The following is a 23,613-nucleotide window of genomic DNA, read 5'->3' as shown; positions in this document are numbered from 1 at the left end:
ATCAATGTATAAATTTATCAAGATTTAATGAGCATCTAGTATATTAGTATACACTAGACCACTAGTGGGTTAAGATGTATTTAGCACTTTAAAAACCTACCATATGCAAAGCTCTGTACAAGAAATGTTACATACATTATCTTATGTATTATTCAAAGCAATTAGAAAGTGTGTGAGGATACTTTCATTTTGCAGAGAAGGAATCTGAGTCTTAGAATGGATAAAATAGTACCCTAGATCATATAACCAATAAAGCGTAGACATGCCAAAATATTCCACATATGGCTGACTTCAGTGTGTGAGGTTTATTTTTCCTTTTCTAATACCACTGCATTTCTCCCAACAAATTAATACTTATAATTAGTAACCAAGTGAGAAGTCTCATGCTGAGGATAAAATATTCATATTAGTTGTAGCACAGTTGGATTTAAATACCAACCATGACTTTAAGGCTAGTGGTTCTTTAACTAGACTAAGAGGTCCTTCAAGGATAAATTTATGCAAATTCTTGTGATCAATTCCAAGGAACGAATCATGAGTGAATAAGAATTCTTGCACATCACCAGAAACCACTCTGAGAACCAGTGAAACAGGTTATATATCTGCAAGTTTTTCCCTCATCCATTTTCATTGTCCTCTTGTTCATTGCTTCATGTGGCATGTTTTCCTTTGTGACTCTTATTCACCAAAATCCTAGGGTTTCCTTTGTGACTCTTATTCACTACAATCATAGGGTTTAAGTAACTATACCCATTGTAAGGATGATAAAGGTTATGGCACAAGTTGTAAGACCCAGAGAAGGTAAAATATATATCAAGGGGTCACATTCAGTTTTAACTGGCTACAATCACAATACTCTCCATGGCTAATTTCATTCTCTATTCCCTTATAAGCATAGTATTAAGTAACACTATCAAATAAGCAGTCAATGAAAGAAAAACCTACCCTTAAGTGTGAAAACTATTACTTAACAGTTTCTGAGTAGCATTTCTGATTTCTGCAGCTTAATTTAATAAATGAGGCAACATTTTTTTATTCTCCAAGCGTAACAAACTCATTTGCATTGACTTGAATTCATAAATTCATGCTGCTAAAAACCTGTTTCTGTCAGGTTTGGCCCAGGCCCCCACAGCTCTCACTCACATTCCAATTCTGAACAGCAGGAGGGTGTTTGCCCATCACTAGCATCAGCCACCATTACTTCACTTTCTTTTGTGCTGCTTGAGAAAGCTGCATGATGCCTAACAGGGTGCAGGCTGCTCATCTGAAACAAGATCTCTACTGCTCAAAAAAGGGGGAGGCTATCTCCATATCTCTTTACCACATATTGATTACTTTTCCTAGCAAAAGACCATGGTAGAGTGTTCAAAATCCAAGTGTTCAGGTATACTCATCCAGAGATTTTACGTATACACACACACACACACACACACACACACACAAAACTTGCGTGAGAAAAAAAAATCCTCTCAGAGTTACATAGTTAAGGAGAAGGAAATGAAGGTGAATGTGTTCTTATGTGTTCAAAAGCCTTTCCTCCTTGCCTCTGTATCTTCAATAACATTACAAAATTCTCTAAATAAATAGAAGTGCCTCTTAACAAAGTGAGTGGCATGAAGTGAGGATTGACATCTGATGGTGAATGTTCTTAGAACTTCTGGAACATAGCCAGACAGGAACGCAGAAAATCACTTCAAAAAGCCAAGTCCAATGGCAGTCCCATCAGTACTGAAAGGATTCCTGGGGAGGGTGAATCTTCCCTGGAGTCTTTGAAATGTTAAAATGGATTTTCATCTGTGGACATGGCAGAATAAAGCACAGATTCTAAATCAGGAGAATAGATTTCACAACACAGGATGCTCCTTTATTAAAATCATAGAGTCATAGGTTTGAATCCTGGGTCTGATGCTTGCTATCTGTGTTTTTATTAAAGCTACCTAGTTCTCTGAATCACAAATGAAATAAGGCAGGAAATCATATACTAGTTTTTATATTGAAGCTATTGTCTCTGTTGGCATGTAGCAGGTGACTTGAATATTGACCACAATTTGTTTTGAAAGAGTATTTAGAAAAGTCGTAAGTGGCCACAATGTCATTCTCAGGACTAGTAGTCTAATTCTTTGAGTGTCAGACAAGGATACCTTTATGATTATTTATCTATGCAGATGTAGATAAACTATTCTATGCCAATGCATACATTAACGTAACAAAGAATAATGATCATCTAGTTAGATTCAGTTTAAACAGGTCCACTGATGGGTTAAGATGTGTGTAATCTTATTCCTGATTATATTACAGTCACTTTTGATGTACTAGCATGAATACAACCTAGCATATAGAAGTAGCACTCCTCCCTGGATTCTAATATTAGAATATCAATCAGCCATAAACTCACCTTCTAGATAACTAACATCCTTTGCACCCCAAAGGTATGCATGTGATTCAAATCCACCAATTTGGTTGCTTTCCTAGGGTTGAAATGTGTATGGTAAAAGAGTAAGGATACCATTATCTTAGTTTGAGGTAGTAATAATACTGGTAACATTTTCATGCTATCTCCAGACCATCTGCTCAGGACTTTACACAGTAGAACCGATCTACAAAATATGTAATATAGGGATGTATTCCCATATTAATCATTTTTCACAATGAGCACTATTTTCTACAAGTTCACCCCCTTATGAAATTCTGGATGCTGAACTTTTGCCCAAATCCACAAGATGCCATAATCCAAGTACTTTTAATTATTCCAAAATAATTTTAGCTTAATAAACTGATGTCAATGTCTAGGTGGAACCATTAGTCATGTGGTTTAGGAACTTAAAAGAGATTTGGTTTGAAGATGGATGTTTTTATGTCATCATGTCATACAAATTCAAAGCTAAAGATGAGAAAATAGAATCAAGCAGGAAATTTTAGACAATGTGTTCATAAATAGTAGTTGAAGAGATTTTATCAAAGACATAGCAAATGAGAAACACGGCATTGGTAATCATTTGACAATGTATACGTATATTCAAACATCATGCTGTATATTTAAATACACACAGTTTTTATTTTTAATAGAAAAGAGAAAAAATAAAAGAAAAATGAGAAACACAGTAATAAAAGAATTGGAAAATGAAGAATAAATAAAACCAAAAAATAAATTTTAAAACTGGAGTAAGGCAAAATAAGTGGAAAATAAACAAAACTTATAGGGAAGAATATTGTAAGGAAAGCTCCAACTTGTTTTTGGGTTGGTTTTGGGGTGGAACAGTGTATTATTCGTGATAGCAATGGCAAGGCCAGTGAAAAGTTGAGCAGAGTGAAGTGGAAATTGACTTTGGAGCTAGAACGCATGGGCATACTCTCCTCTGTTAACAAGAAAAATTGTCACGTGTTTTTCCAGGAAATGCACTCGTGTGTGCGTGTGTGTGTGCTTCATTCTATGTGTTTTAATTAGGCCTAGCTCCAGATGTGCTTAGAAACAAAAACAATGTTATTGTACTATGAGCAGTAATATCACCCAATAAATATTAGTCAAAAATTTTCCACAGAATGATATAGAGTGTTAGGTGATGGCAGATTCAATTTTGCTTATTTTTCTTTTCAGTTTAAAGGAATAGTTAGGCCTGCAGGGTCAGCAACCATTGAACTCAGATCCCTAGAAGAAATAGTCTACATAATGGTCACTGTTCAGCAAAACCAAGATGTAAAGGTAGAGCATTCAGGCCAGCAGATCTCAGCCTTTGCTAACAGAGGTGTGAATCTGATTTCATAAGTGTATTCCAGAAGTGCTTCAGTTAGAAAGGTAGTTATGAGATTTAAGAAAACATAATTATTTTGAGTTCTTATTGCTCTGCATGTGATTTCCGTGATATTGCCCATCACTCCTTCATAACACAGGTCCCTGGCTCAGTAAAGTTATATGCACAGTAACAGTGAGGAAACATTCATAGTATTTATAGAGACCTGAGCTCTAGTTCCTGAAAATGGTACAAAGAGACTGGATAACCAAGAAACATCATATCCTGAATGATCACCTAAAGAAAGACCAACAATTTTATAATCTTCAGTTACAGATTAAATTGCTTGAGATTTATAATCTGTAAACTCAAATTGAATCATTCTGTCCCTACTTAAAGCTTTTCCCAGTCCTTGCTGTACTAAGAACCCTCTACATACTAATCTTCCCACCTGAAACAGTTGAAATGGACCTCAGTTCATATGCCTCCTTTAGTCTTGTCTATCAGGATTGTATTCTCAGACTCAATTACTCCAGTGAGTAACTAACCCAGTGTCTAAAATAAATAATTGGAAAGTATTAATTATCTTAAAGTTCTTATGGTGTAGTTATGATTAGCCTCATTTTGAAATAAAATAATCTAAGGTTTAGAGAAAGTAAAATAACTTGACCAATGTAGTTAGAAGTGAATCTAGTTGACAATTCTCTATACCTGAAAAGGATATGAGTAGCAGAAACATAAAAGAATGCACTAATGAAATAAGACAAAAGAAACAGTTTGGAAAAAGATGAGGCATATATTGAGTTTGCAGCAGCCACCCATTAGGTATTGGAAAGTTTTCCATAGAGAACCAGGCATGCATCACCAAAGCAGGTTTGTGTAACCATAAGAATGGGCATAGGGAATGAAGGGTATGAATATATAACAGCATGTTCTTCATTCTGTTAAGCCTGGAAATACAAGGTTCAGCAGGATCACAAAATGAAGGCACTATTGTGGGCAGAGGTGCAGTAAATACCAGAGGTGCAGTAAGACATAAAGTTAAGAAAGATTTGAACCACTTGGAGGACTATTTGGCAGTGTTACTGTTGGAAGCACAACCTATGGGAAGCCTGAAAACAGACTCAAAAGGAAAAAAAAAATACGCATTTTCTCAGTTTTTTTAAAATTTGGAAAATATACAATATATTAAATACTGTAGAAAATATAAAAACCATATCACAGTATTATCTGGAAATTTTATTTCGGTGTCTTAACTGGCACCTTTTTCCTGGGCAATAATTCTATGAGATATGACATCCAAGATGGTAGTACCCAGCAGATCTGCGATCAGAGTGAGAGCTCTCAATCCCAATTCCATCTGCTTGGGCAGATGGCAAAGTGCACTGAATTTCTCCCAATCTCCCAGTCCTCAGTGCCCCATCAGCACATTGATTTCCTGCTAAGAACATAAGGAAGGTTTTTTTAGAGGGGAAAAAAAAGGTTTTGTATTTTTACCCTGAGTGTGTTGACAAAAAGTCTATGATTCTTTCTGACATGACCTTAAGAGTAATGAATGAATGCTTGTAGGATGACTCTCTTTATAGGAAAAAAAAATGTGTATGACCTGAAAATAATAAAAGATGTCAAGTAGGTTGAAGTTTGGCCCAGAGAATTTCTTTTTATTCTCAGAGAAGCAGGAGACCATCTGCAGAAACCATAAATCTTTTTGTCTTCTTTTAGGTCATCAAGGTTTTGTAATCATCTATGGGGAAATGAAGGGAAAACAGAAGGAAGGGAAAGAGGGAGGAAGGAAAAGATGAAAGGAAGGAAGGAAAGAAGGAAGGAAGGAAGGAAAGTAAACATCCTCCTGCTAGAAAAAATAGTCTATTCAGCATTTTGACACTGGACATCCAAAACAGAAATTGCGTAATGTTGTGGCATTTCTGTCAGGAGTTTAATTCAATATCACCCAAGACTTAGGTAAGCGAATCTCTGCTCTTCACATCTCTGCCAAATAATAGCAATGATCATCATCCTTAAAGGTCTAGCATATATAATTCAATAAGCATAGGACTGCCATGTTAGTAGCTGATTTATAAAGACCACAAATAATGAAAATAGAAAGTGGGATTAAAAATAAGAAGAATGATTCAATGGTCTAGATAAACAGCATAGAAATGGTTTCTATCACCTGCTGGATATTTGTGAATTTTAACATTTTCAATGCAGTAAATGGTGTTATTATAAATAACTTAATTAATAGGTGATTTAACCATTCACTTATTTATTCACAGGGTGTTCAAGATACTAATAAAGATTGATCTGGTACTACACCTGTGAAGCTTTCTTTTTAAGGGTATTGCTTTTGTTTTTCAAAGGGAAATGAAGGCTCTAGAAGTCTGATTTCCTTAAGGTCACAGGGCTAAGTGGGCGGATAGGAATGTTTAGCCAACATCATCTGCCTCCCATAAAGTCCATGTGTATACTTAACTCTTCTGAGTAGATTCCAGAACAAAAAGGGGTTCTAGCAGGTATCTAGGCTGTAAATATACCGGGCAACTTGAAATGTGAGCTCCAGAGCTGCAGACTCACTTTAAACAAATACAGGTCAGAGTTTAAGAAAACATCATTGACTGAATGAAGGCAGTCTACTCAAGTGCCCAAACAAATGCACTAACTTTTTTTACATTGTTCTCCCAAGGTTGCGCTGCTAATCTTTTCATAAAACTTGACCCACAGTTTCCCAGGATGAATGCTATTGTGAAAACATGGTTCAGGATTTTACTAGATGTGTAAAATTGGGGAGGTTGCTTAAACTTTCTGATTCTTCATTTGCAAAACAGAGAAGAAAACCATTCTGCAAATGTTTCTCTAGTAAGACAATAGAATAAGCCTTCAGCGCCTCATTGCTATATTTCAGTTACACATAATTCATTTCAAGATTTAGCTAAGGTTGATTTTATGGTAGATAGCTCTCATTGTCTCTCTTCTCTGCCTGCCCTCCTCACACTGGATGCTCAGTTTCTTCTCCACCTCCTGAGAAACTGAAAAACCACAACCATTAGTGAACTTGGTTCAAGATTCCAGACCTTTAGAAATTGAGTTTTGGATGAGCCAGAGACAGAGCTATTATCAAGCTATCCCCATTTCAGGATCTGCATGTGTGTTCCAAGGTTGGGTCAACAGACTTCTTAATTCTGTGAACATTCTGATTTCTTGCCACTATTTCACTATTTCTGCATAAGGCTGAAATGTCTGAAAGTATTTTATTTTAGTTAACAAGAACTCAAAAGAGAGATGCTATTGAAAACAAGGGCTTATCATTTGGTGATAGTTGCACTAAGAACACATCGATGTAGAACCATGACTTAATGCACACTGGTAAAGACATTAACTGCAAATCAGAGTTAGAAGGATCTAAGTGAGTAAATGGATCTGCAGCATAATCTCTTGCTATCTGCTCTGGTGGTAACTTGTTTTCATTGGTGGAGTCACACAGCAAAGAATTCAAACACATCTAAAAATATACATTAATATATTTAAGAAAATTATTTGGAATTCAGACATCCAGTACACATACCATTTCCCAGGCTCTTGAAGAATTTGGAATTGCAATGAACAGCACACAGTCATGGGACATAGGCAACATCAGCCTTAAAAAATGAACTTTTGCTCCTAGGGGTTAAGACAAGTCACTTAAATCACTTTCTGATTTTCTACTCTCTTTTCCCACTCCTGTGACAGGTAATCTTCTGAGAGATGATGGAACATTGATTCCATAACACAGAGAGGATGCTTTACTTTTCTTTGATTCTCCAGTTTCAAGCAATGTCTGGAGCATAATAAATGCACAATAATGTCTGCGTGAGAAATGTAAGAAAGTAGGAGGCAGGAAATCTGGAATGGCAGATATTTAAAGTCAAAGGGATAAGGAGATAAAATTCTACATTTCTCCAAGATCATTTAGTAAATGACTTTCTTTCAACAATTTTAAAGAGAAATGTCTCCTCCCCAAGACATGTGTCCTTAAAAACCATGATGACTAAACTGTCAAATAAATTAATACCTACAAGAAAAGGCAAATTGGCTATTAAGGGCAGTTGAAATCAGTTAAATGGTATATCATTTTAATGAAGCATTCTCCATGTCTAGAACTGGATAACATAGCTTAGGAAAATAAATTCTCCCAAATTTCCAATATGTATTCTCAGAAGTGAACTGAATGGAACAGGGTAAGTTTCTTCATATGTAAGCAAAGCAGGTATAAATGGAGAAAAATCATTAATATCATGCCTGCTCATAGCAGCCCACTGATACTTGAACTCCTAGCTTCCAGTACTGAAATCATGTCCGAATCTGTTCATCCAGCTACAAGTTGTATGCATTAAGTCCCTTTTTCCCCACAACAACAAAATAGTTTTTTTAGGCTTCTTAAAGACCTTACCACATACCTGGAACAAATAGGTATTCAATGCAAGTAGTTTAGTGGTTGTTATTTTCATCATTGTTTTTTTTTATTGTTGCTTTCATTGTTATAACAACACAGTTATGTAAAACATGTTCACAACATGAAACAGGTTTTTCTATCTGCATCCATGCTTAACTGAAGTACAGAATGTACAAATCTATAATTTTACTCTTTTACAATGAAATCATACAATCTACAATACATAAACCAATATTTCCTTCTGCATGGCTATGAAAGTCTTTATATTTCTTAGAAAGATACCAGCATTTAAGTGCAGATATTGTTTTACTAGAGCTGAAATAAAGTATTCACATTATCTATGTGAATGTGTGTGTTTGTATATCAATGAGATATTTTTTCTGTAGAAAGCATGCTTTTGTTGGCCCTTTCTCCCTAACTACACATAATGAGGGAAGTTGCCCATTGATGGCTTTGTCCCTGTTCCTGTTGCCTTTGTTTTTGATGGTGGTGGTGGTGGTAATTTCAGTGTTTATGGTTTTTGCATGGCAAAAGCATTTACCCCAATAAAATGCTTGGGGATGTTTGCTTGTGAAATGAATTCTTTATTTTTTTTTAATGAACTTCTTTATGCAACTGCTTGGGTTTCCTCATTGCATGGTAACTTGGGAGAGTGAGTAATCCAAGAAAAAGAAAGGTGACCTTAAGCCCACAAAAGCTCACACCTCTCGTAAGTGATCCAAATTTAGTTATTTTTAGCTCAAAACTGCTTTTTCCACTAGATTGCCTCTATTTAGCAGCACCTACAAAGGGCTACTTATAGCCTATTTTGTTTATGACAAAGTGGAAATTGCATTCTCTGTGTATGGAGCTGTAACACACATGCTGTTTTTGCCTAACAGCCTCCTTACCTCCCTGCTGCCAATCTTTACCTTTTAATCCCTGTTTGAGTCTGCAAAATGGAGAACTGCAGGCAAATATTTATTCATGAAATGAGCCATCTTCCCCATTTCTAACCTACCTAAAGCTGCTCTAGTTTCTCTTTAAACTTTTGAAAAATAATTTGCTTCCAGACTGAGAAAAAGCAGAGAGAAATAAAGAATCTCAACCAATAGGGAATGCCAGAAACAATGGGTCAGAAGTATCATCACTAAGGCAGGCACTACAATAAATCTCACATTCTGACTAACACATTTCAGGTATTAAAGATAGGGATACAGGACTCTTGGAATTGGGGTAAAAGCCTCTTTGCATTCCTTATGGACAAAAGAACATAAACATAGTGAATTTGAGAAACATAAGGAAGATTCAGTTCCAGATAGTATTTATAATTGAATTAAACTTCCTTCATTTATTAGTTAAATAAAAACCTTTTCTTGTAGAGCAATGTAGATTCTAGACAAAGGTCAACACTTTGCATGCATGCCTCAACTCTATCATCAGGCACATAAAGCAGACATTAGTAATTGATCAAGGCACTTGGTCTCACTAGGTGAGGATTAACTTAAGCATCCTTGCAAATACAACATTCCAAACAGCCTCTATGAATCAATAAAAATTGAAACATTCCAAACAGCCTCTATGAATCAATAAGAATTGAATAAGGAAAATAACCTTTGTACCAACCCAAAACAGAAGACAGGCAATATTCTGGATGACTGTGATTTTACTTCTTTTTATTAATTTAATACTCAGATTTTTCTATAATACTGGCCATTCTTAAAACAGTGGAGATTTCAATGACTTCACAAATATTTTAAGACTACAAAGTAAGGGATGACATTGAGCCATTAATTCATATCCATTTATTAAGTATGGACAAATTGAGATGATTCTTGGTCAGTTCCACCTCTCCTACATGAAAATGTTTCCTTCTCATACAGAATAAATCCAGGTGACCTCCTTGCACAACAGTAAGGCTAGAATAAAGCCAGGTTCTCTGCAATAGGAACACAAAATAATTACTTCAGTCATCATAGCTATTAAAGAGAGGTGGCAAGAAAGTGTTAAAAATACATACTAAAAGTGTGTGTGTTTGTGTGTGTGTGTGTGTGTGTGTTGGAAACGGAGAGAGAAATGAGACATACATTCCTGGCACATGTGGTGACATAATAAATATCAGATAAAATGATATTTCCTGTGCATCCAAGAATTAGGAAGTGATTAACTAAATTAATAATCTCAAATCTCAAATTGTACTTTGGAACCAGAAAATGAAAGTCTTGTTATTAAGGTTTTTAAACAAACATGAACATAACATTACTTCATAATTCCTTCCTTTTTCTTCATCTTTCTTCTCTTTCTCCCTTCATTCATTCCTTTATTCTTCTATTCTTCTTTTGGTCTAAGCATGATACTGACTTTCAAGATAAAAAAGAATTATTTTTTTTCCTTTACTTATCATCGTGCCTCATTCTCTAGAACAATGACTGGTTCAAATAAAATGTTTTACAACATGTGTTGAATAAATAAATCATCAAATTTCCTTCTTATGCAAAAATCACAAGGTAGTATGTAGTGGATCACTACCATGTAATGATGAACCACACACTCTGAATTTATATTCCCTGAGTAAGATACCAGCTGTGAGATATGAGGTGAGGTATTCTGATGAAATCAGGCATGTCCAGGGTGGTATGACAGTAGATTAGACAAGATATTCTGATTGTGAATTTCAGTTTCCTACCAGCAGTAAAGGGATGAATGACAACACCCTCTTCTGCTAGATGCATGGTTCAACTAGCAGAGCTCCTGCAAGCTTCAAGCCCTGAGTTCAAACCCCAGGACTACCAAGATAATAGAAATAGTAATGGTAGTAATAATATTAACTTATAACATATTAATTAATGTATTTATTGAGAAAGAGCCTGAATTACAGGAACTCTGAGTTCCTGTAATAACTCAGAAAACAAAAACCACTTATGCAGCACGTTCTTTAGTGTATGAGTGAGTCCAGAGGTTCCCAGTTGTTGGTGAAGTATAAAAATTTGCTTTTGCTTTTTTATAGTTTTAGTTTCTCTTCAATGGAAAACTAATAGTTGTACATATTTTTAGCCATGTGATGTTTTAATACATTTATACATTGTGGAATGATCAAATCAGAATAATTAACATAGCTGTCCCTTAAATATTTATCATCTTTTCTGTGGTAAGAACACTTAAAATCTTTTGTTTAATTGGGAAAGGAGAATACTGATTAAAAGGTACAACATTAGAGTTTAATAGGAAGAGTAATACATTCTAGTATTAATACTTCACAGCAAAATGAAGATGCTTAATAATAACATGTTATATATCTCATAATAGGTAAAGTGAATTTTATAAAGCAATTTATATGCTCCTTTAATAGTGTTTCCTGGTTTTGTATATTCATTTTCATTTTGAAATAGAATTTCTACATGTAAGTATACATATTAGATATAAATTAAGGATAAATTTATGATACCAAGCTATAGTACTAAAGTATAATACTAAAATAACCAATCAGATAAAAATAGAACACATATTATTTGAAGCCTCAAATGTGATTTTATACTATAATGACTTTGCCTCTTACAAGTAAGGTAACTAGTACCCTAAATTTTGTGCTTAAAACTCCTTTCTGTTCTTCAGAGTTCAGTCTCATGTATAATTTTGTACTTGCATTTTTTTTAGATATTTGGTATTCACTCTTGCTGCTGTTTGCATTTATGTATAGCTGTTCATTTTAACCAAATTATAGTAAAATAATACCAAATCTATTCATTCTACGTTAGATGGAAATTTGGCTCATTTCTACATTTTGGGATTCTTTAAGCCATTATAAACAATGCTGACTAATATCTTTTGCTTGAACACTAGGGATTACATTTTGGAGAGTTTCAAGGATATTTACCACAGAGAAAGACTGGTAAATAATAGCTATATGCATAGCTTCTCTTTCTCTATCTTTCAGGTAAGATCAACTTATTTTTCTAACATGATTTTATGAGTTCACACAGTTAGTCATAACAACTTATTTTGCTCTATACCCTCAATCACTTGAAGTTGCTTCATTTTTAATTTTTATAATTCATTAAGTACAAAATGCTACTTTAAGTTTTAATACATATGATATCTTAGTGTGATCAAACTGCTATAATAAAATATAACAGTAAGAACCTTCCTGTCTTAAGCAATTCTGGAGGCTGGGCTGTCTGAGACAGATGCTAGCAAGTCCAGGGCTCTCTTACTGACTTACAAATGACTGCGTTTTTGCTGTCTTCACATGGCAGAGAAGAAGCTCTGATGTCTCCTTTCCTTTTTTTATCACGGAGTTTAATCCCATCATGAGTGCTCCATCTTCATGTCCTCATCAATACTTAATCACATTCCAAAGGCCCTACACCATTACATTGGAAGTCAGGGTTTCAACATATTAATTTGGGGCAAAACAATGGTTTCATCTATAACACATAGTAAGTAGAGTGGTGAATATTTTCTCACATGTTTAAGAATAGTACATGCTACTTTTTCTTCATTTTTGCTGATTTTGCTTTTTACTTACGAATTTTGTTTTTATATATTGTAGTGAAAAAAACCCTTTGTTAGTTACATGTGGCAAATACATTTTTCATTTTGGACATCCACTTTTTTATAATTTTTACCTTATGTCTTTTGATAAACCAAAGCCCTGAATTATAACACAGTGAAAATCATTAACTTTCCCTTCAAGGTGTACAGTATTTGGTGCTTAACAAATGCATCTCTACCAAAGTAAATAAAGCTATTCTTTCAGATGCTTCCCAAAACCACCTTTCACACCAAAACTTTTATTCATCTGAAACTGTTTTGTTATTTGTGGGATAAATTAGAAAATGATTTTTTCCATGTTGATTATTAATTGTCCTGGAGCTATTTACTGACTAGTCTTTCATTATTGCTTTCCACTGCTATGTCTACTTATGTAAAGTTTTTATGTTGGCCTGGTCTCTTTCTAGGATCTTTAATCCATGTCTTTGTCTAGTTGATTATCATTCTGACAGTGCTACTATGTATATTCCCTTTCCAATGGGTCTTGATGCATGGTAGAATCAGCATTCACACCTTGTTTGACTGCTTCAAGAATGACAGTCATTTTCTAAATGTGAAGACTCAAGGATCTCTGCTATATTCCCTGTGAAAAGCAAGTCTGAATCCCTTTGCAGGAATAATCTGTAATACTATCTTGAAGTTAAAGTCTTCTCTAACAAAGCCATGACATACTCTACTCTTATACCTGTGAATCATGTGGCCACTAGCCACGTATGTCCAATTGCATTCATACAATTTAATAGTAGCATACAATTAAATATTCAATTACTTGAATACACTATCTGTACTTCAAGTATTTAAAAAGACACAAGCAACCATTTGTTAGTTTTTTTGAACAGTATGAGTGTACATTTCCATCATCACAGGTGTTCTATCTCACAGTGATGATTTAGATCCTTAAACAGAACCATCAAAGGAAGTTGGTTTATTTACTTTTGAAGAAAACATTGAAGCCAAAAACCTAGAAGTATTCTTCCAATGTTCAAGGGTTTTCTTATCCTCTAATTAACCAATGTTTGGATTTCTTAAAAATCTTCATATATAATGTCTATATTACTTACTGTATTGTAAGTTTACCCATTCTAATAGACAAAGAGCAAAATAGTAAAGTACAGTAGGTCCTTTTTATCAGTGGGTTCCACATCCATGGATTCTACTAACCTCAGAAAATAATTACATCTATACTGAACATGTATGGATTTTTTTCATGATTTCTTAAAGAATATAGTATAACAAACATTTACTTTGCATTTACATTGTGCTAGGTATTACAAGTTGCCTAAAGATCTTCTAAAGTAAGCAGGAGGGCAAATACACTTAATGGGTGAATACCTTGCTACATTTATAGGCAAGGTACATGCAGGTTTGCATATCTGCAGGAGATCCTGAACCAAACCTCTAAGAATACTAAAGGATGGCTATATTGAATAGAGGAATCATAGTAGCATCAAGAGTAGGCTGGAACTTAAAGTTTTCCTCTGCAGCTCTTTAACTTTTTACTTTTTTGATATTTTAATCCCTTGGGCAACTTCCAAGATAAGTGATCACTGAGTGTATATATCTGGCGAAAAAAAAAATCATCATTGTAGGCACTGTGAAACAAATTTAAAAGGCAACAGGGTCTGTTGTGTGAATACGGGTAACAAAATAGGAAGAACAGCTGCTTTGGGGAACTGGATAAAAGTGCCATATGAGCCATGACTGAAAATATGAGAACAGAATCTGAGTACAAATTGGAGATTTGTGTATAAACCCAGTCATCAGAACAACAGAGTGTAGAGGTGAGTATGTAGAACAGAAGTGGAATGTTAGGTGGCCAGGAACAGGGAGTACAGGCAGATTAGTGGGGCAGAGGAGGTAACATAAGAGGTCATCTATCTTAATTTTGGATTTCATGAACCACAGGCTATGAAAAAGGGCACCTTGAGTGGTTTTGCTTGGGAAGGCCATTTACATTTAAACAGTATTATGAAAGATAAGGATATGGAATACTGGAAACTTGTCTTACTTAAACATCTTAGTGTAGTTTTCTAACTCCTGTGACTGACTCTTAGGCTAGTCAACACAATAATTTAAAAATGATAAATGATTAACTCAGCTGGGCTATCAAATATCTGCCTCTCCCTACTCTTGGGAAGTTTAGTACCAATATGCTATATAGGAGGAAGTTGTTTCCATTGTATTAATACATAGTCTGATACTAATTCATAAAGTGAGTTTAAAGGAGAATGTATAAAGGATTAAAAATGTATAGGGTTCTTAGTCTAGATCACACAGTTTGGAAAGATCATGTTACTTATTCTTTAAAACAATCCATAGAAATAAGCCTTATTACCTCCATTTGGGAAGGGAGACTACTCAACTAGTAAGTGGTGGGCCTGAGACTCAAATATAGAATTGATTGATTCCACAGTCTCAAACTTCCCTCATTACAAGATGATGTCAAAAACATTAATTGCCTGTTACTCAATTCATAACCATGAAAGTATTCATCCTTACAGTTTTTGTTTAGATGTTACACTGATACAAATAGCATTTGCCAATTGTTAACTATGTTTCAGGCACTTCATATAAATTGCTTCATTTAATTCTCTCAATAACCCTATGAGGTATGTAATATCATTTTTATAATTTTCCAAATACAGAAAGTCTAGGTTAGTAAATTTCCTAAGTTTACATTGTCAACAAATGACCCAAGCCTCTGTGGTTTCACAGAATTAACAATGCAGGCTGCAATCAATTTGCATTTATTCCTAGAGAACAAGACTATTCAATTGGCAAAAATTTCCCATCATTACAGCATTCAGAATAATCAAAGCATTGCTATTATCTTCCCTTTGTTGTTCTGCTCTTTTCTACCCATGTGAAATTATTTTTAAAGGTAATCAAGCTTAAACATAAGAAGTTATGTTAAAGCACACATACACACTCACCCTAACTCAGTGCTCAGATAATCCTCCATACACAAAAATCTGCCCTAAAATTTTAATTGAGTAATTATTCAACGAATTACCACCTAAAGAGAAAAAATGTCTAGAAGGACAGAGCTATAGTCAGGGACAGAACTGATATGCAAGTCAACTGTTTACCTAGTGACATATGCAAAATATGATTTCCTGTCCTTGATTAAACAGGTGCTCTTCAAACCCAGCCCTGAATTTTAATTGTAAATATTCTTGTAATACCAGTATACACCATCCCTGACACTATGCAGTAATTAGTTACAATATAAGCCTATTCCTAGGGCCAGTCCACGTGAATTAAAAACAACAATCAAACAAACAAAAAAACAGAAAAGAGTGTGTTCAAATCATAGAGCATCCTATATTAAATACAAACAAAAAAGATTTAATTACAGGTGGACAAACCTGTATTTGCTGTCATAAATTGGATGTGAAGTTTTTAAATGATTTTTTTTAAATCCAAATAAGTAGTAAAGGCTGCTGACCAACCATTTATTGGCAATTTTTTAACAATTTTTCTTAGCATATATTAGTTGTATGGGGGGGTTCATTGTGACATTCACATATGTGCTTACAATGTATCTTAATTAGATACACCTCTCCATCATTCTCTCTTCTTCCTCCTCTTTCCCTTCTTAGTTTCAACAGGTTTCATTGTTCTATTTTCATACACATATACAAACTACATTGACAAGTTTTAACTCTATGGTTCAAACTCCTTTAAAACTGTGAAATGATATCCAGGAAGTTCCAATCTTAGAATAAAAGTAGGAACATAAAGAAAGCTGCCGAGGCCAGTAATATTCACACAAGAGATCACTGCATCAATATCATTTCATTCCAAAAGAAATGGGCTTTTGTTGGCAAGAAATAGAAAGAAAGGTTTAAGGTGCAGATGAGATGTGGACAGAGTTAGAGATTTATCTTTGGTCTGTATTTGGGCTTGCAGACAGAAAGTTCTTTTGATTATGTGAGACTTGCAAGTAAGTGGAGAAGACTTCTGCAACCCTTGGGAATGAATTGCTTAGAGACTAGTTCTAACATCTAAAGTCAGGTGGAAAAAGATAAAATAGATAAAAGAAAAATAAAAGGGATGCTGAAATGATCACTTCACTCATCTGTATTCTTCGGCAAGCATGGCTATGTGCTCTTGGTGTATTCTTATTTTTAGATAAAAGGGAAGATTCAAAATATTGCAGGTAAATCAATACCATGATTGATGGAAGTGAATTTTCCCAGACATGGAAGTTGGTTAGTAGAAAGGAACTGGTGTTCAAGTTTGGGCAGCCAGTTTTGATGGAATGATAAACTCCTAAGATGTGGGGATATATTGAGAGTCTCTCTACCTTCAACTTGGTGCCAGAGAAGAAGCAGAGCATCTGGATCCTGGAAGAGCAATATAAACATCGAGAGGTAAAACCAGTGCTCCATCTCAAATCGCCTAGCCCATAATTTTTCAGATATTTGTACATGTAGCCAGATCCCCAGTTCCTGCATCTGCAAGTCAGTAGTGTATTCAGACCACCATCCTTGGTTCTTATGATTGATCAAAGAAGTGATGAAATAAATTAACTGTACTGAATTGCATTAGAGCCCAGGAAATGAAAAACATGTGCTTGTTGTATTCTTTCATTTGCATTCCTATTCAAATAAATAAGCACTCTATAAACATTAATTAAGCCCTTCCCATGATCTATTGAGATTGTGCCAAGGGTACAATTTTATTTGCTGTCTGTGTTAAAAGTTAGGACACTGTAATATTATGTGATCTGTCCATGGCAATAATTTTTTCTTAGGAAGGAACCAGAATGCAGGCTTATGCCTTTTTTTCCAATACCCTTCAAAAATTAATTACTGCATCCAAGTGAGGATCCAGGTAGTTCCCCAAGGATAGACAAGTTTAGGTCCAAAACTCTACCTACGTTTACTGGATCATTGGCAATGAGCACTAGGTACAATTTCTTTAAAGTTAAAGATTAATAAACTCTTATACTTTTCTCATTTTTCAGATAAGGAAACAAATATGGTTAAAACAGTCTAGCATAGGGCAATTGTAATTTTTAGATACTTACCAAGTAGATGTCACCATAGTGCAAAGGTAATTATTACATACAAGCAGATGTTGCCATTAGCTATTATAATGGATTAGGAAAAGGGCCAATAAACCAGGTGATATTTGTTACTAATATTCTAATAATTATTCTATCAATTTACCTATTATTAACTACATTCTTCAAAAAACTCTGTTGTGTTTAGCTCAAATTCTCTTAATTCTTATAAAGCAGAAGACATTCCCATTTTACAGGTTAAAAAAAAATCTGAGTTGAGTGCAAAGGTGCATATTACTTGAATAATCTAGAATGAGGATTTGAATTCTCTCCTCTGTAACTCCAGTATTTCCACACAATATTTAGATATAAATGCATACCTTAAACCCACTCAACAAGTTTAGGAATCCAATTTTCTCCAAACTGCAAGAGTTAGCATCTTAAAGTCATTTTGGGTAAGCAGGGGCACAGAAGGGAAGGAAACTCACAGCTATTAAGGTACTACCATCTGCCACACAGAGTGTGAGGCACTTTTGTGTGCTCTGCCTGTCGTACACATTTTTCTTTCTGTAAATTTCTGCTCTCATTTCCCCAAAGAAAGCAAAGGTGGCAGGAAGGTAAGTGATCATAACCTTCTACTTGCTGTTTGCACTTGTACAGGCAAAAAAGACTCGATTAAATTCCATAGCATTGGGGAAGTTTATAGAATGCTTGTACATATTTCACTTTACATGGAGCTTAAAACGGGATTTGGAAACAGATGGAGGATATGTTGTCATCTGCTCTATAGGTGGGGAAGAAAAGGTTTATAAGAGAAGTAGAGTGTTACCACAAACAACACAAGAGTCAAAGGCAGTGCTGAAGCCCATTTACCCTCATAAGTCAAAAAACTTGAAAGTTATCCAAGACCACACCCTGTCTCTCTGACACTCTCCTTTAACACTCTATCCCACTCTAACACATCTGTAAACAATCTCAGAGTTAGCAGCTCTCTTCTGTAGATGGCATTGGGAAACTAAAATGCTATCACTCTCCAACACATCCAGAGAGAGACTGGAGAAAAGTTGGCAATTTGTGTAATTTAACCCTGAAAACTCTCCACTCAAAAATCTACCTGGGAGAAGCAAGCTGCTCTTATGAGACAGGAAATAGTACTGTGCCTAGTGCTTTGGCTGGAGGAAGTTGTTGTTTTTTCATTTATTAGCTTGTTGGCCAAGCACTGCATTAAATATATCCCTACCACTTCCTTCATTCAATAAAGTATGTGTGTGTGCCAGTGTGTGCATATGTATGTATGTGTGTATGTGTGATCTTTGCAGAAAATGAAAAAGAAGGGAATATACACCCATCTTGAACTCCATACAAATGTTAGGAAGAATGTACCTTCAATAGGTGGCTCAGAGAATAGGACCAGAGTCCTGTGACTCCTTCACTTAAGAATATTTACTGCACACCTACTAAGAAGTACTGTGGACATATCAATGAACAAGAAAATGAATTTCTTGCCTACAGTTACCTTACCATCTCATGTCAAAGACGGACTTCTACTGTGGTTATTGTGTTCAAAAGCAAATTTGTGTATGTTGAGTGACTCCAGGAAACTTCTTGATTGTAGAGTACTTTCAGAACAAAACTTTTCTTTCTGTACATCCTGTCTCCACCTTCTTTGTAGTTTTAATCACTACTCATTGTTGATTAACAGAACTATCTACTTTCTTCCCTTTAGTCTTTCCTCTTGGAATCCACTTTTTGTATTTGGAGCAACAAACATTTTTACTCCAGTTATTATTGTTATCATTACTATTATTATAATTTTATTATATTTTGGTGGTACTGGGGTATGAATTCAAGGTCCCTCACTTGCTAGGAAAGTGCTCTGCCAATCTAGTTATGCCTCCAAGTCTCTACAATTTTAGGCTATTTTTTATTTAGATAAGGTCTCACTTTTTGCCATGCTGCTTTCTACCTATGCCTCCCACCTAGCTGAGATTATAAAAATGGACTGCATGCCCAGCCTGTTGATTGAGATAAGGTCTCACTACCTTTTCCCAAGGATGACCTCAACCATGATCCTTCTGATCTCTGCCTCCTGAGTAGATTGGGTTATAGTCATGAGTCACTGTGCCCAGCCTAAAATTATTTTTAATAACAATAGTAATAGCAGCAGAGATAAAAATAAAATATGGGTATGTCAAAATATCATCAAATAATAAAAACGCAAATCAAAAATCTCCTTTCAACACAGACCACTATCCTGAAGTTTGTCTCTCCTTAAGCAACCACTGTTATTAAGTTGTATTTTTATTGTTTACGTGTGTACATGTGTCCATACCTAAGGAAATATTCCATGTACACATATGCATACACAATAGTTGTTCCTTTCATTCTTTGAACACAAATTAAAGAACCTCTATGAACTATGAATGCTGTTCTAGAGCTTGCTTTAGAGGCCAGTTCACAACACATGAAGCATTAACTCATTTTTTGTCATAGCTTCAAAGTATTCCACAAAATAGATGTATTTAGGCATTTATGAAAGAAATATATTTTTCCTTCTTTAAGATCATGAAGTCTGAACTATGCAGTGGTTCACACTTGTAATCCGAGCTGCTCTGGAAGCAGAAATGGGGACGATCACAGTTTGAGGTCATTCTGTGCAAAAAGAGAAAACTCCATCTCAACCAACAATTTGGGCTTGGTGGTTCATTACTGTAGTTCCAGCTATGCACAAGACATGGTCAGGAAGATCACAGTCCAAGTCCAGTCCTGGGCAAAAATGTGAGATTCTACCAGAAAAAATAAATGTTAAAAGGTAGAAAAAGGACTTGGGTGCACATCAAATAGTAGCACACTTGCCTAGGAAGCATGAAGCACTAAATTCAAGCCCTAGTACCACAAAAAAGCAAAGAAAGGAAAAGATCATCAAGATGTAGCCCCCCCCCATCATCATCTTCATAATAAGTTACAAACCATTAAGGCTAACAGGTAAAGTGTCAAGGCCGGGAAGTGAATAGGGATGGTGCTGTGCAGGAATGTTCCTCCACAGTTTTACATGTTCCTCCTCCACCAAAGTGTTTGCTGTTAACAAACTGCACTGTCATTTCATTCCACTGTGCCTTTACCATGAATCCTTTATGCTTGTAATAGTTTCTGTCCCACAGTGTGATAGATCCTAGATGGTGTGCAAACTCATTTTAGATTTCTGGTCACAAGCAGCTAACCTGGATGTCAGGTCCCAGGTGCACAGGCATTCTTGTACTGCTACCATATGTCTCTGCAGTCACCAGTGTTCACTGCCTTTGTACTGTTTTTTGTACTGAATCGAGGCTGTGGGTTTCTTTAATTGTTTCCTTTCACTGACTGTAAATTTTCTTGAACAAGGACTGTGCTTTATTCATCTTTGTATCAACAGGGTATAACACATAATTTACCTACTATAAGCCAAGGGAAATTTGCTGAATGATGGAAAAAAGTAAAAAGCTCATGGCTCCAAACCAATAGTCTCTATATTACTGACAAAGCTGCAGAAAACAATCTGTTTCCAGTATTTGTTAGAGCACTGGTCCTAACACTGTGGTCCCCAGGGCAGGGCCACCAGCATCTCATAGGCATTTAACAGAAACTCACTCTCCTACTCCAGAGGCAAGGAATAAGAAGAAACTCTGAAGGAGGGAATTCCCATGCCATAATAAACCTTCCATGGAACTCTGGTGCTTCCTGAATTCTCAGAACCACTGCGTGAGTGCACTTGTCTCAGCTCTCCTTTCTCAATCCCCCTTCACCCCCTGCAAACATTTTTGTTCCTCACATTAGAGCCAACCATTGCAAAAACCAACAACACAGCAGAGCTCCTGTTCATATGTCCTCCTACTGTCTTACTGAAGTTCTAATTATGTCCTACAATACTTATTTTCAGCAAACCTATCTATCTGAAGGTTAAAGCTATGTCCCAAAGAGATTAAGAAAATTGAACCAAGTTTGAAAAAGATGATAACTTGTGTGAAATCATGGTAGCACTCTTGTTTCTAGCCAAGATACTCCTGTGTAAAGTTTTATTAAAGAAGTAATAGACCTAGTATACATACAAAGAAAACAGTCTGCTCTGTGAGACACAGAAAGCATTCCTTGTGATAGAGGATTATGAATGAGATATTGTCCCAGGACTCGACCTATCTAAAGTTATAATAAGAAAGGAAAAACAAAATTGAAAGCAATACCTGTATTCCCCAAAAGATCATCCAATTCTCAGATTCTGAAGGCAGACATGGGCCTGTTCTGAAGCATGCTTGGTTTACATTTTGTCTTTTGACATGACTCCTTCTTTGCTCCTTTGAATTGGAACAGAGCAGTTTCTGTGAGGAGACTGAATGCCAACAGTCGTAGGTAATAATATGTTTTCTTACTTTTGTTCAATAAAAATTAATACATGTATTTTTTAAAGATGGAAGAAAATTGTTTTCAGTCTCACAACCTCGCATCTTACCTTCCTGACTCAGTAGAAATAATTCATTCACTCCTGGGATTCTCACTCACTTACCTTCTATCAGGAATTTATAAAATCTTCGGATGGCTCATACTGATCCTAATCATGTATGAAAGTTTCCTGTGTTTTTAAATCACTCTGAAAATTCAGTCTAGGCAACTTTAAAGACATATGTCTCCTTCACCTCAAGACAAAGAAAAATAAACCTAATCCAGCCTTGCAGATAAATTCATAGAAACTCAAGGCCTGTGGAAATGTTGACTAGTGCCTTTTCTATTTCTTAGCTTAGAATATCTGAAATAGAAGGGACCTGACAGATCATTCAATCTAATCCCCAGAAGCAAAGAGAAAAACAACAATATAAAGGCTGAGGTTGAACCTAGGACAGAAGAATCATGTCTTCCAATTGGACAATACAGTCTTGTCATAGACACTGCAAGGAATGGCAAACATGTACCTGGGGGGAAGTTCTGTATTCATCAGAGGAGGAGTGCTCTTAAAGATTCTTCTCAACTCCACCCAGGTGAAGCAAAGACATGCTCTGGCATTTTCCCTTCTTAAAAGGGCATTAGCACATTCCTAGGGGACATAACACAGCACATTTAAGAATGCTCATCTGTAATGGGTTTTACTTGGGAATATATGATGTCATATAATATTAATATTTCCTGAAGTTGTAGCAACTTTCATTCTAAACTCTCAAAATTTCACACAAACACAGACTCACACAGAATGGTCACCAAGAAGGAAGGAAATTTTTACCTAATTCTATGATTTGATGGTAATTTAATTACAGATGTAATTTTCAAAAGACAAATTGAATTAAATAACAGTAATGAGAGTAGTTTATTTTACCCCTGATAAGGTATACAATTTAAAAATCCTAAAATATTATTCTATTTAACACCCACTTTGATTTTTTCTTCATATTTGAGGTTAAGATTTTTTAAGCAAATATTTTATTTTAAAGAATAATCTCCCAATATTCTAATTATATTGTTCTTAATATCCAGGTTTTCATTTCAAAGACTATAATCATCCTAATGTTAAATCCAAGCCTTTCCAAAATTAGAGTCTATTGGTGCCTACTTTGTTGATGAACAAGAAATTCGCATGTTTCATCCACATCCCTGCTGATTGTATTATATTGTCTGAAGTAACACTACAACATCCTATTGAAAAAAGAACATAATGCATATTTCTTCGAGGCTTTGCCTGAATCATGGTGTACAGGCTACTAAACTGACTACTTAGGTATATTTTAAAGTAGCTACTACTTTAGGCACTTAAAATGACTATTCAGCACCTATATTTTCTCTTTCTCCTAATGTATTTTTCTCCTTCCAGAAAACAGGTATCAAAAAACCATTGCCTTTCTTTTTTATTAGCATATAATAGTTGCATAGGGAGGATACACTGTGGCATTGATATA

At 35.3% G+C, this 23,613-nt stretch overlaps 1 protein-coding gene across 4 annotated transcripts in view; it reads right to left on the bottom strand.

Annotated features, from left to right (window-relative positions):
- Cdh8 (cadherin 8) overlaps window positions 1–23,613 on the bottom strand; it is a 346,818-nt gene that overhangs the window by 288,708 nt on the left and 34,497 nt on the right. The window contains exons 2-3 of one of the 4 annotated variants that reach the window (XM_074055913.1): window positions 22,639–22,760; window positions 21,916–22,026 (exon numbers count right to left, since the gene is read on the bottom strand). The exons of the other annotated variants lie outside the window; for them this stretch is intronic. Of the exons in view, the coding sequence (XP_073912014.1) occupies window positions 21,916–21,936 (21 nt within the window). The 5' untranslated portion in view covers window positions 21,937–22,026; window positions 22,639–22,760. The remainder of the gene's footprint in view (window positions 1–21,915; window positions 22,027–22,638; window positions 22,761–23,613) is intronic. 4 annotated transcript variants of the gene reach the window in all.

The sequence above is a fragment of the Castor canadensis genome, chromosome 15, assembly GCF_047511655.1.
Source record: "Castor canadensis chromosome 15, mCasCan1.hap1v2, whole genome shotgun sequence".
NCBI classification, from domain to species: Eukaryota; Metazoa; Chordata; class Mammalia; order Rodentia; family Castoridae; genus Castor; species Castor canadensis.
Note: the sequence above shows the minus strand (reverse complement) of the source record. Positions and strands in the feature narration are given on the sequence as shown.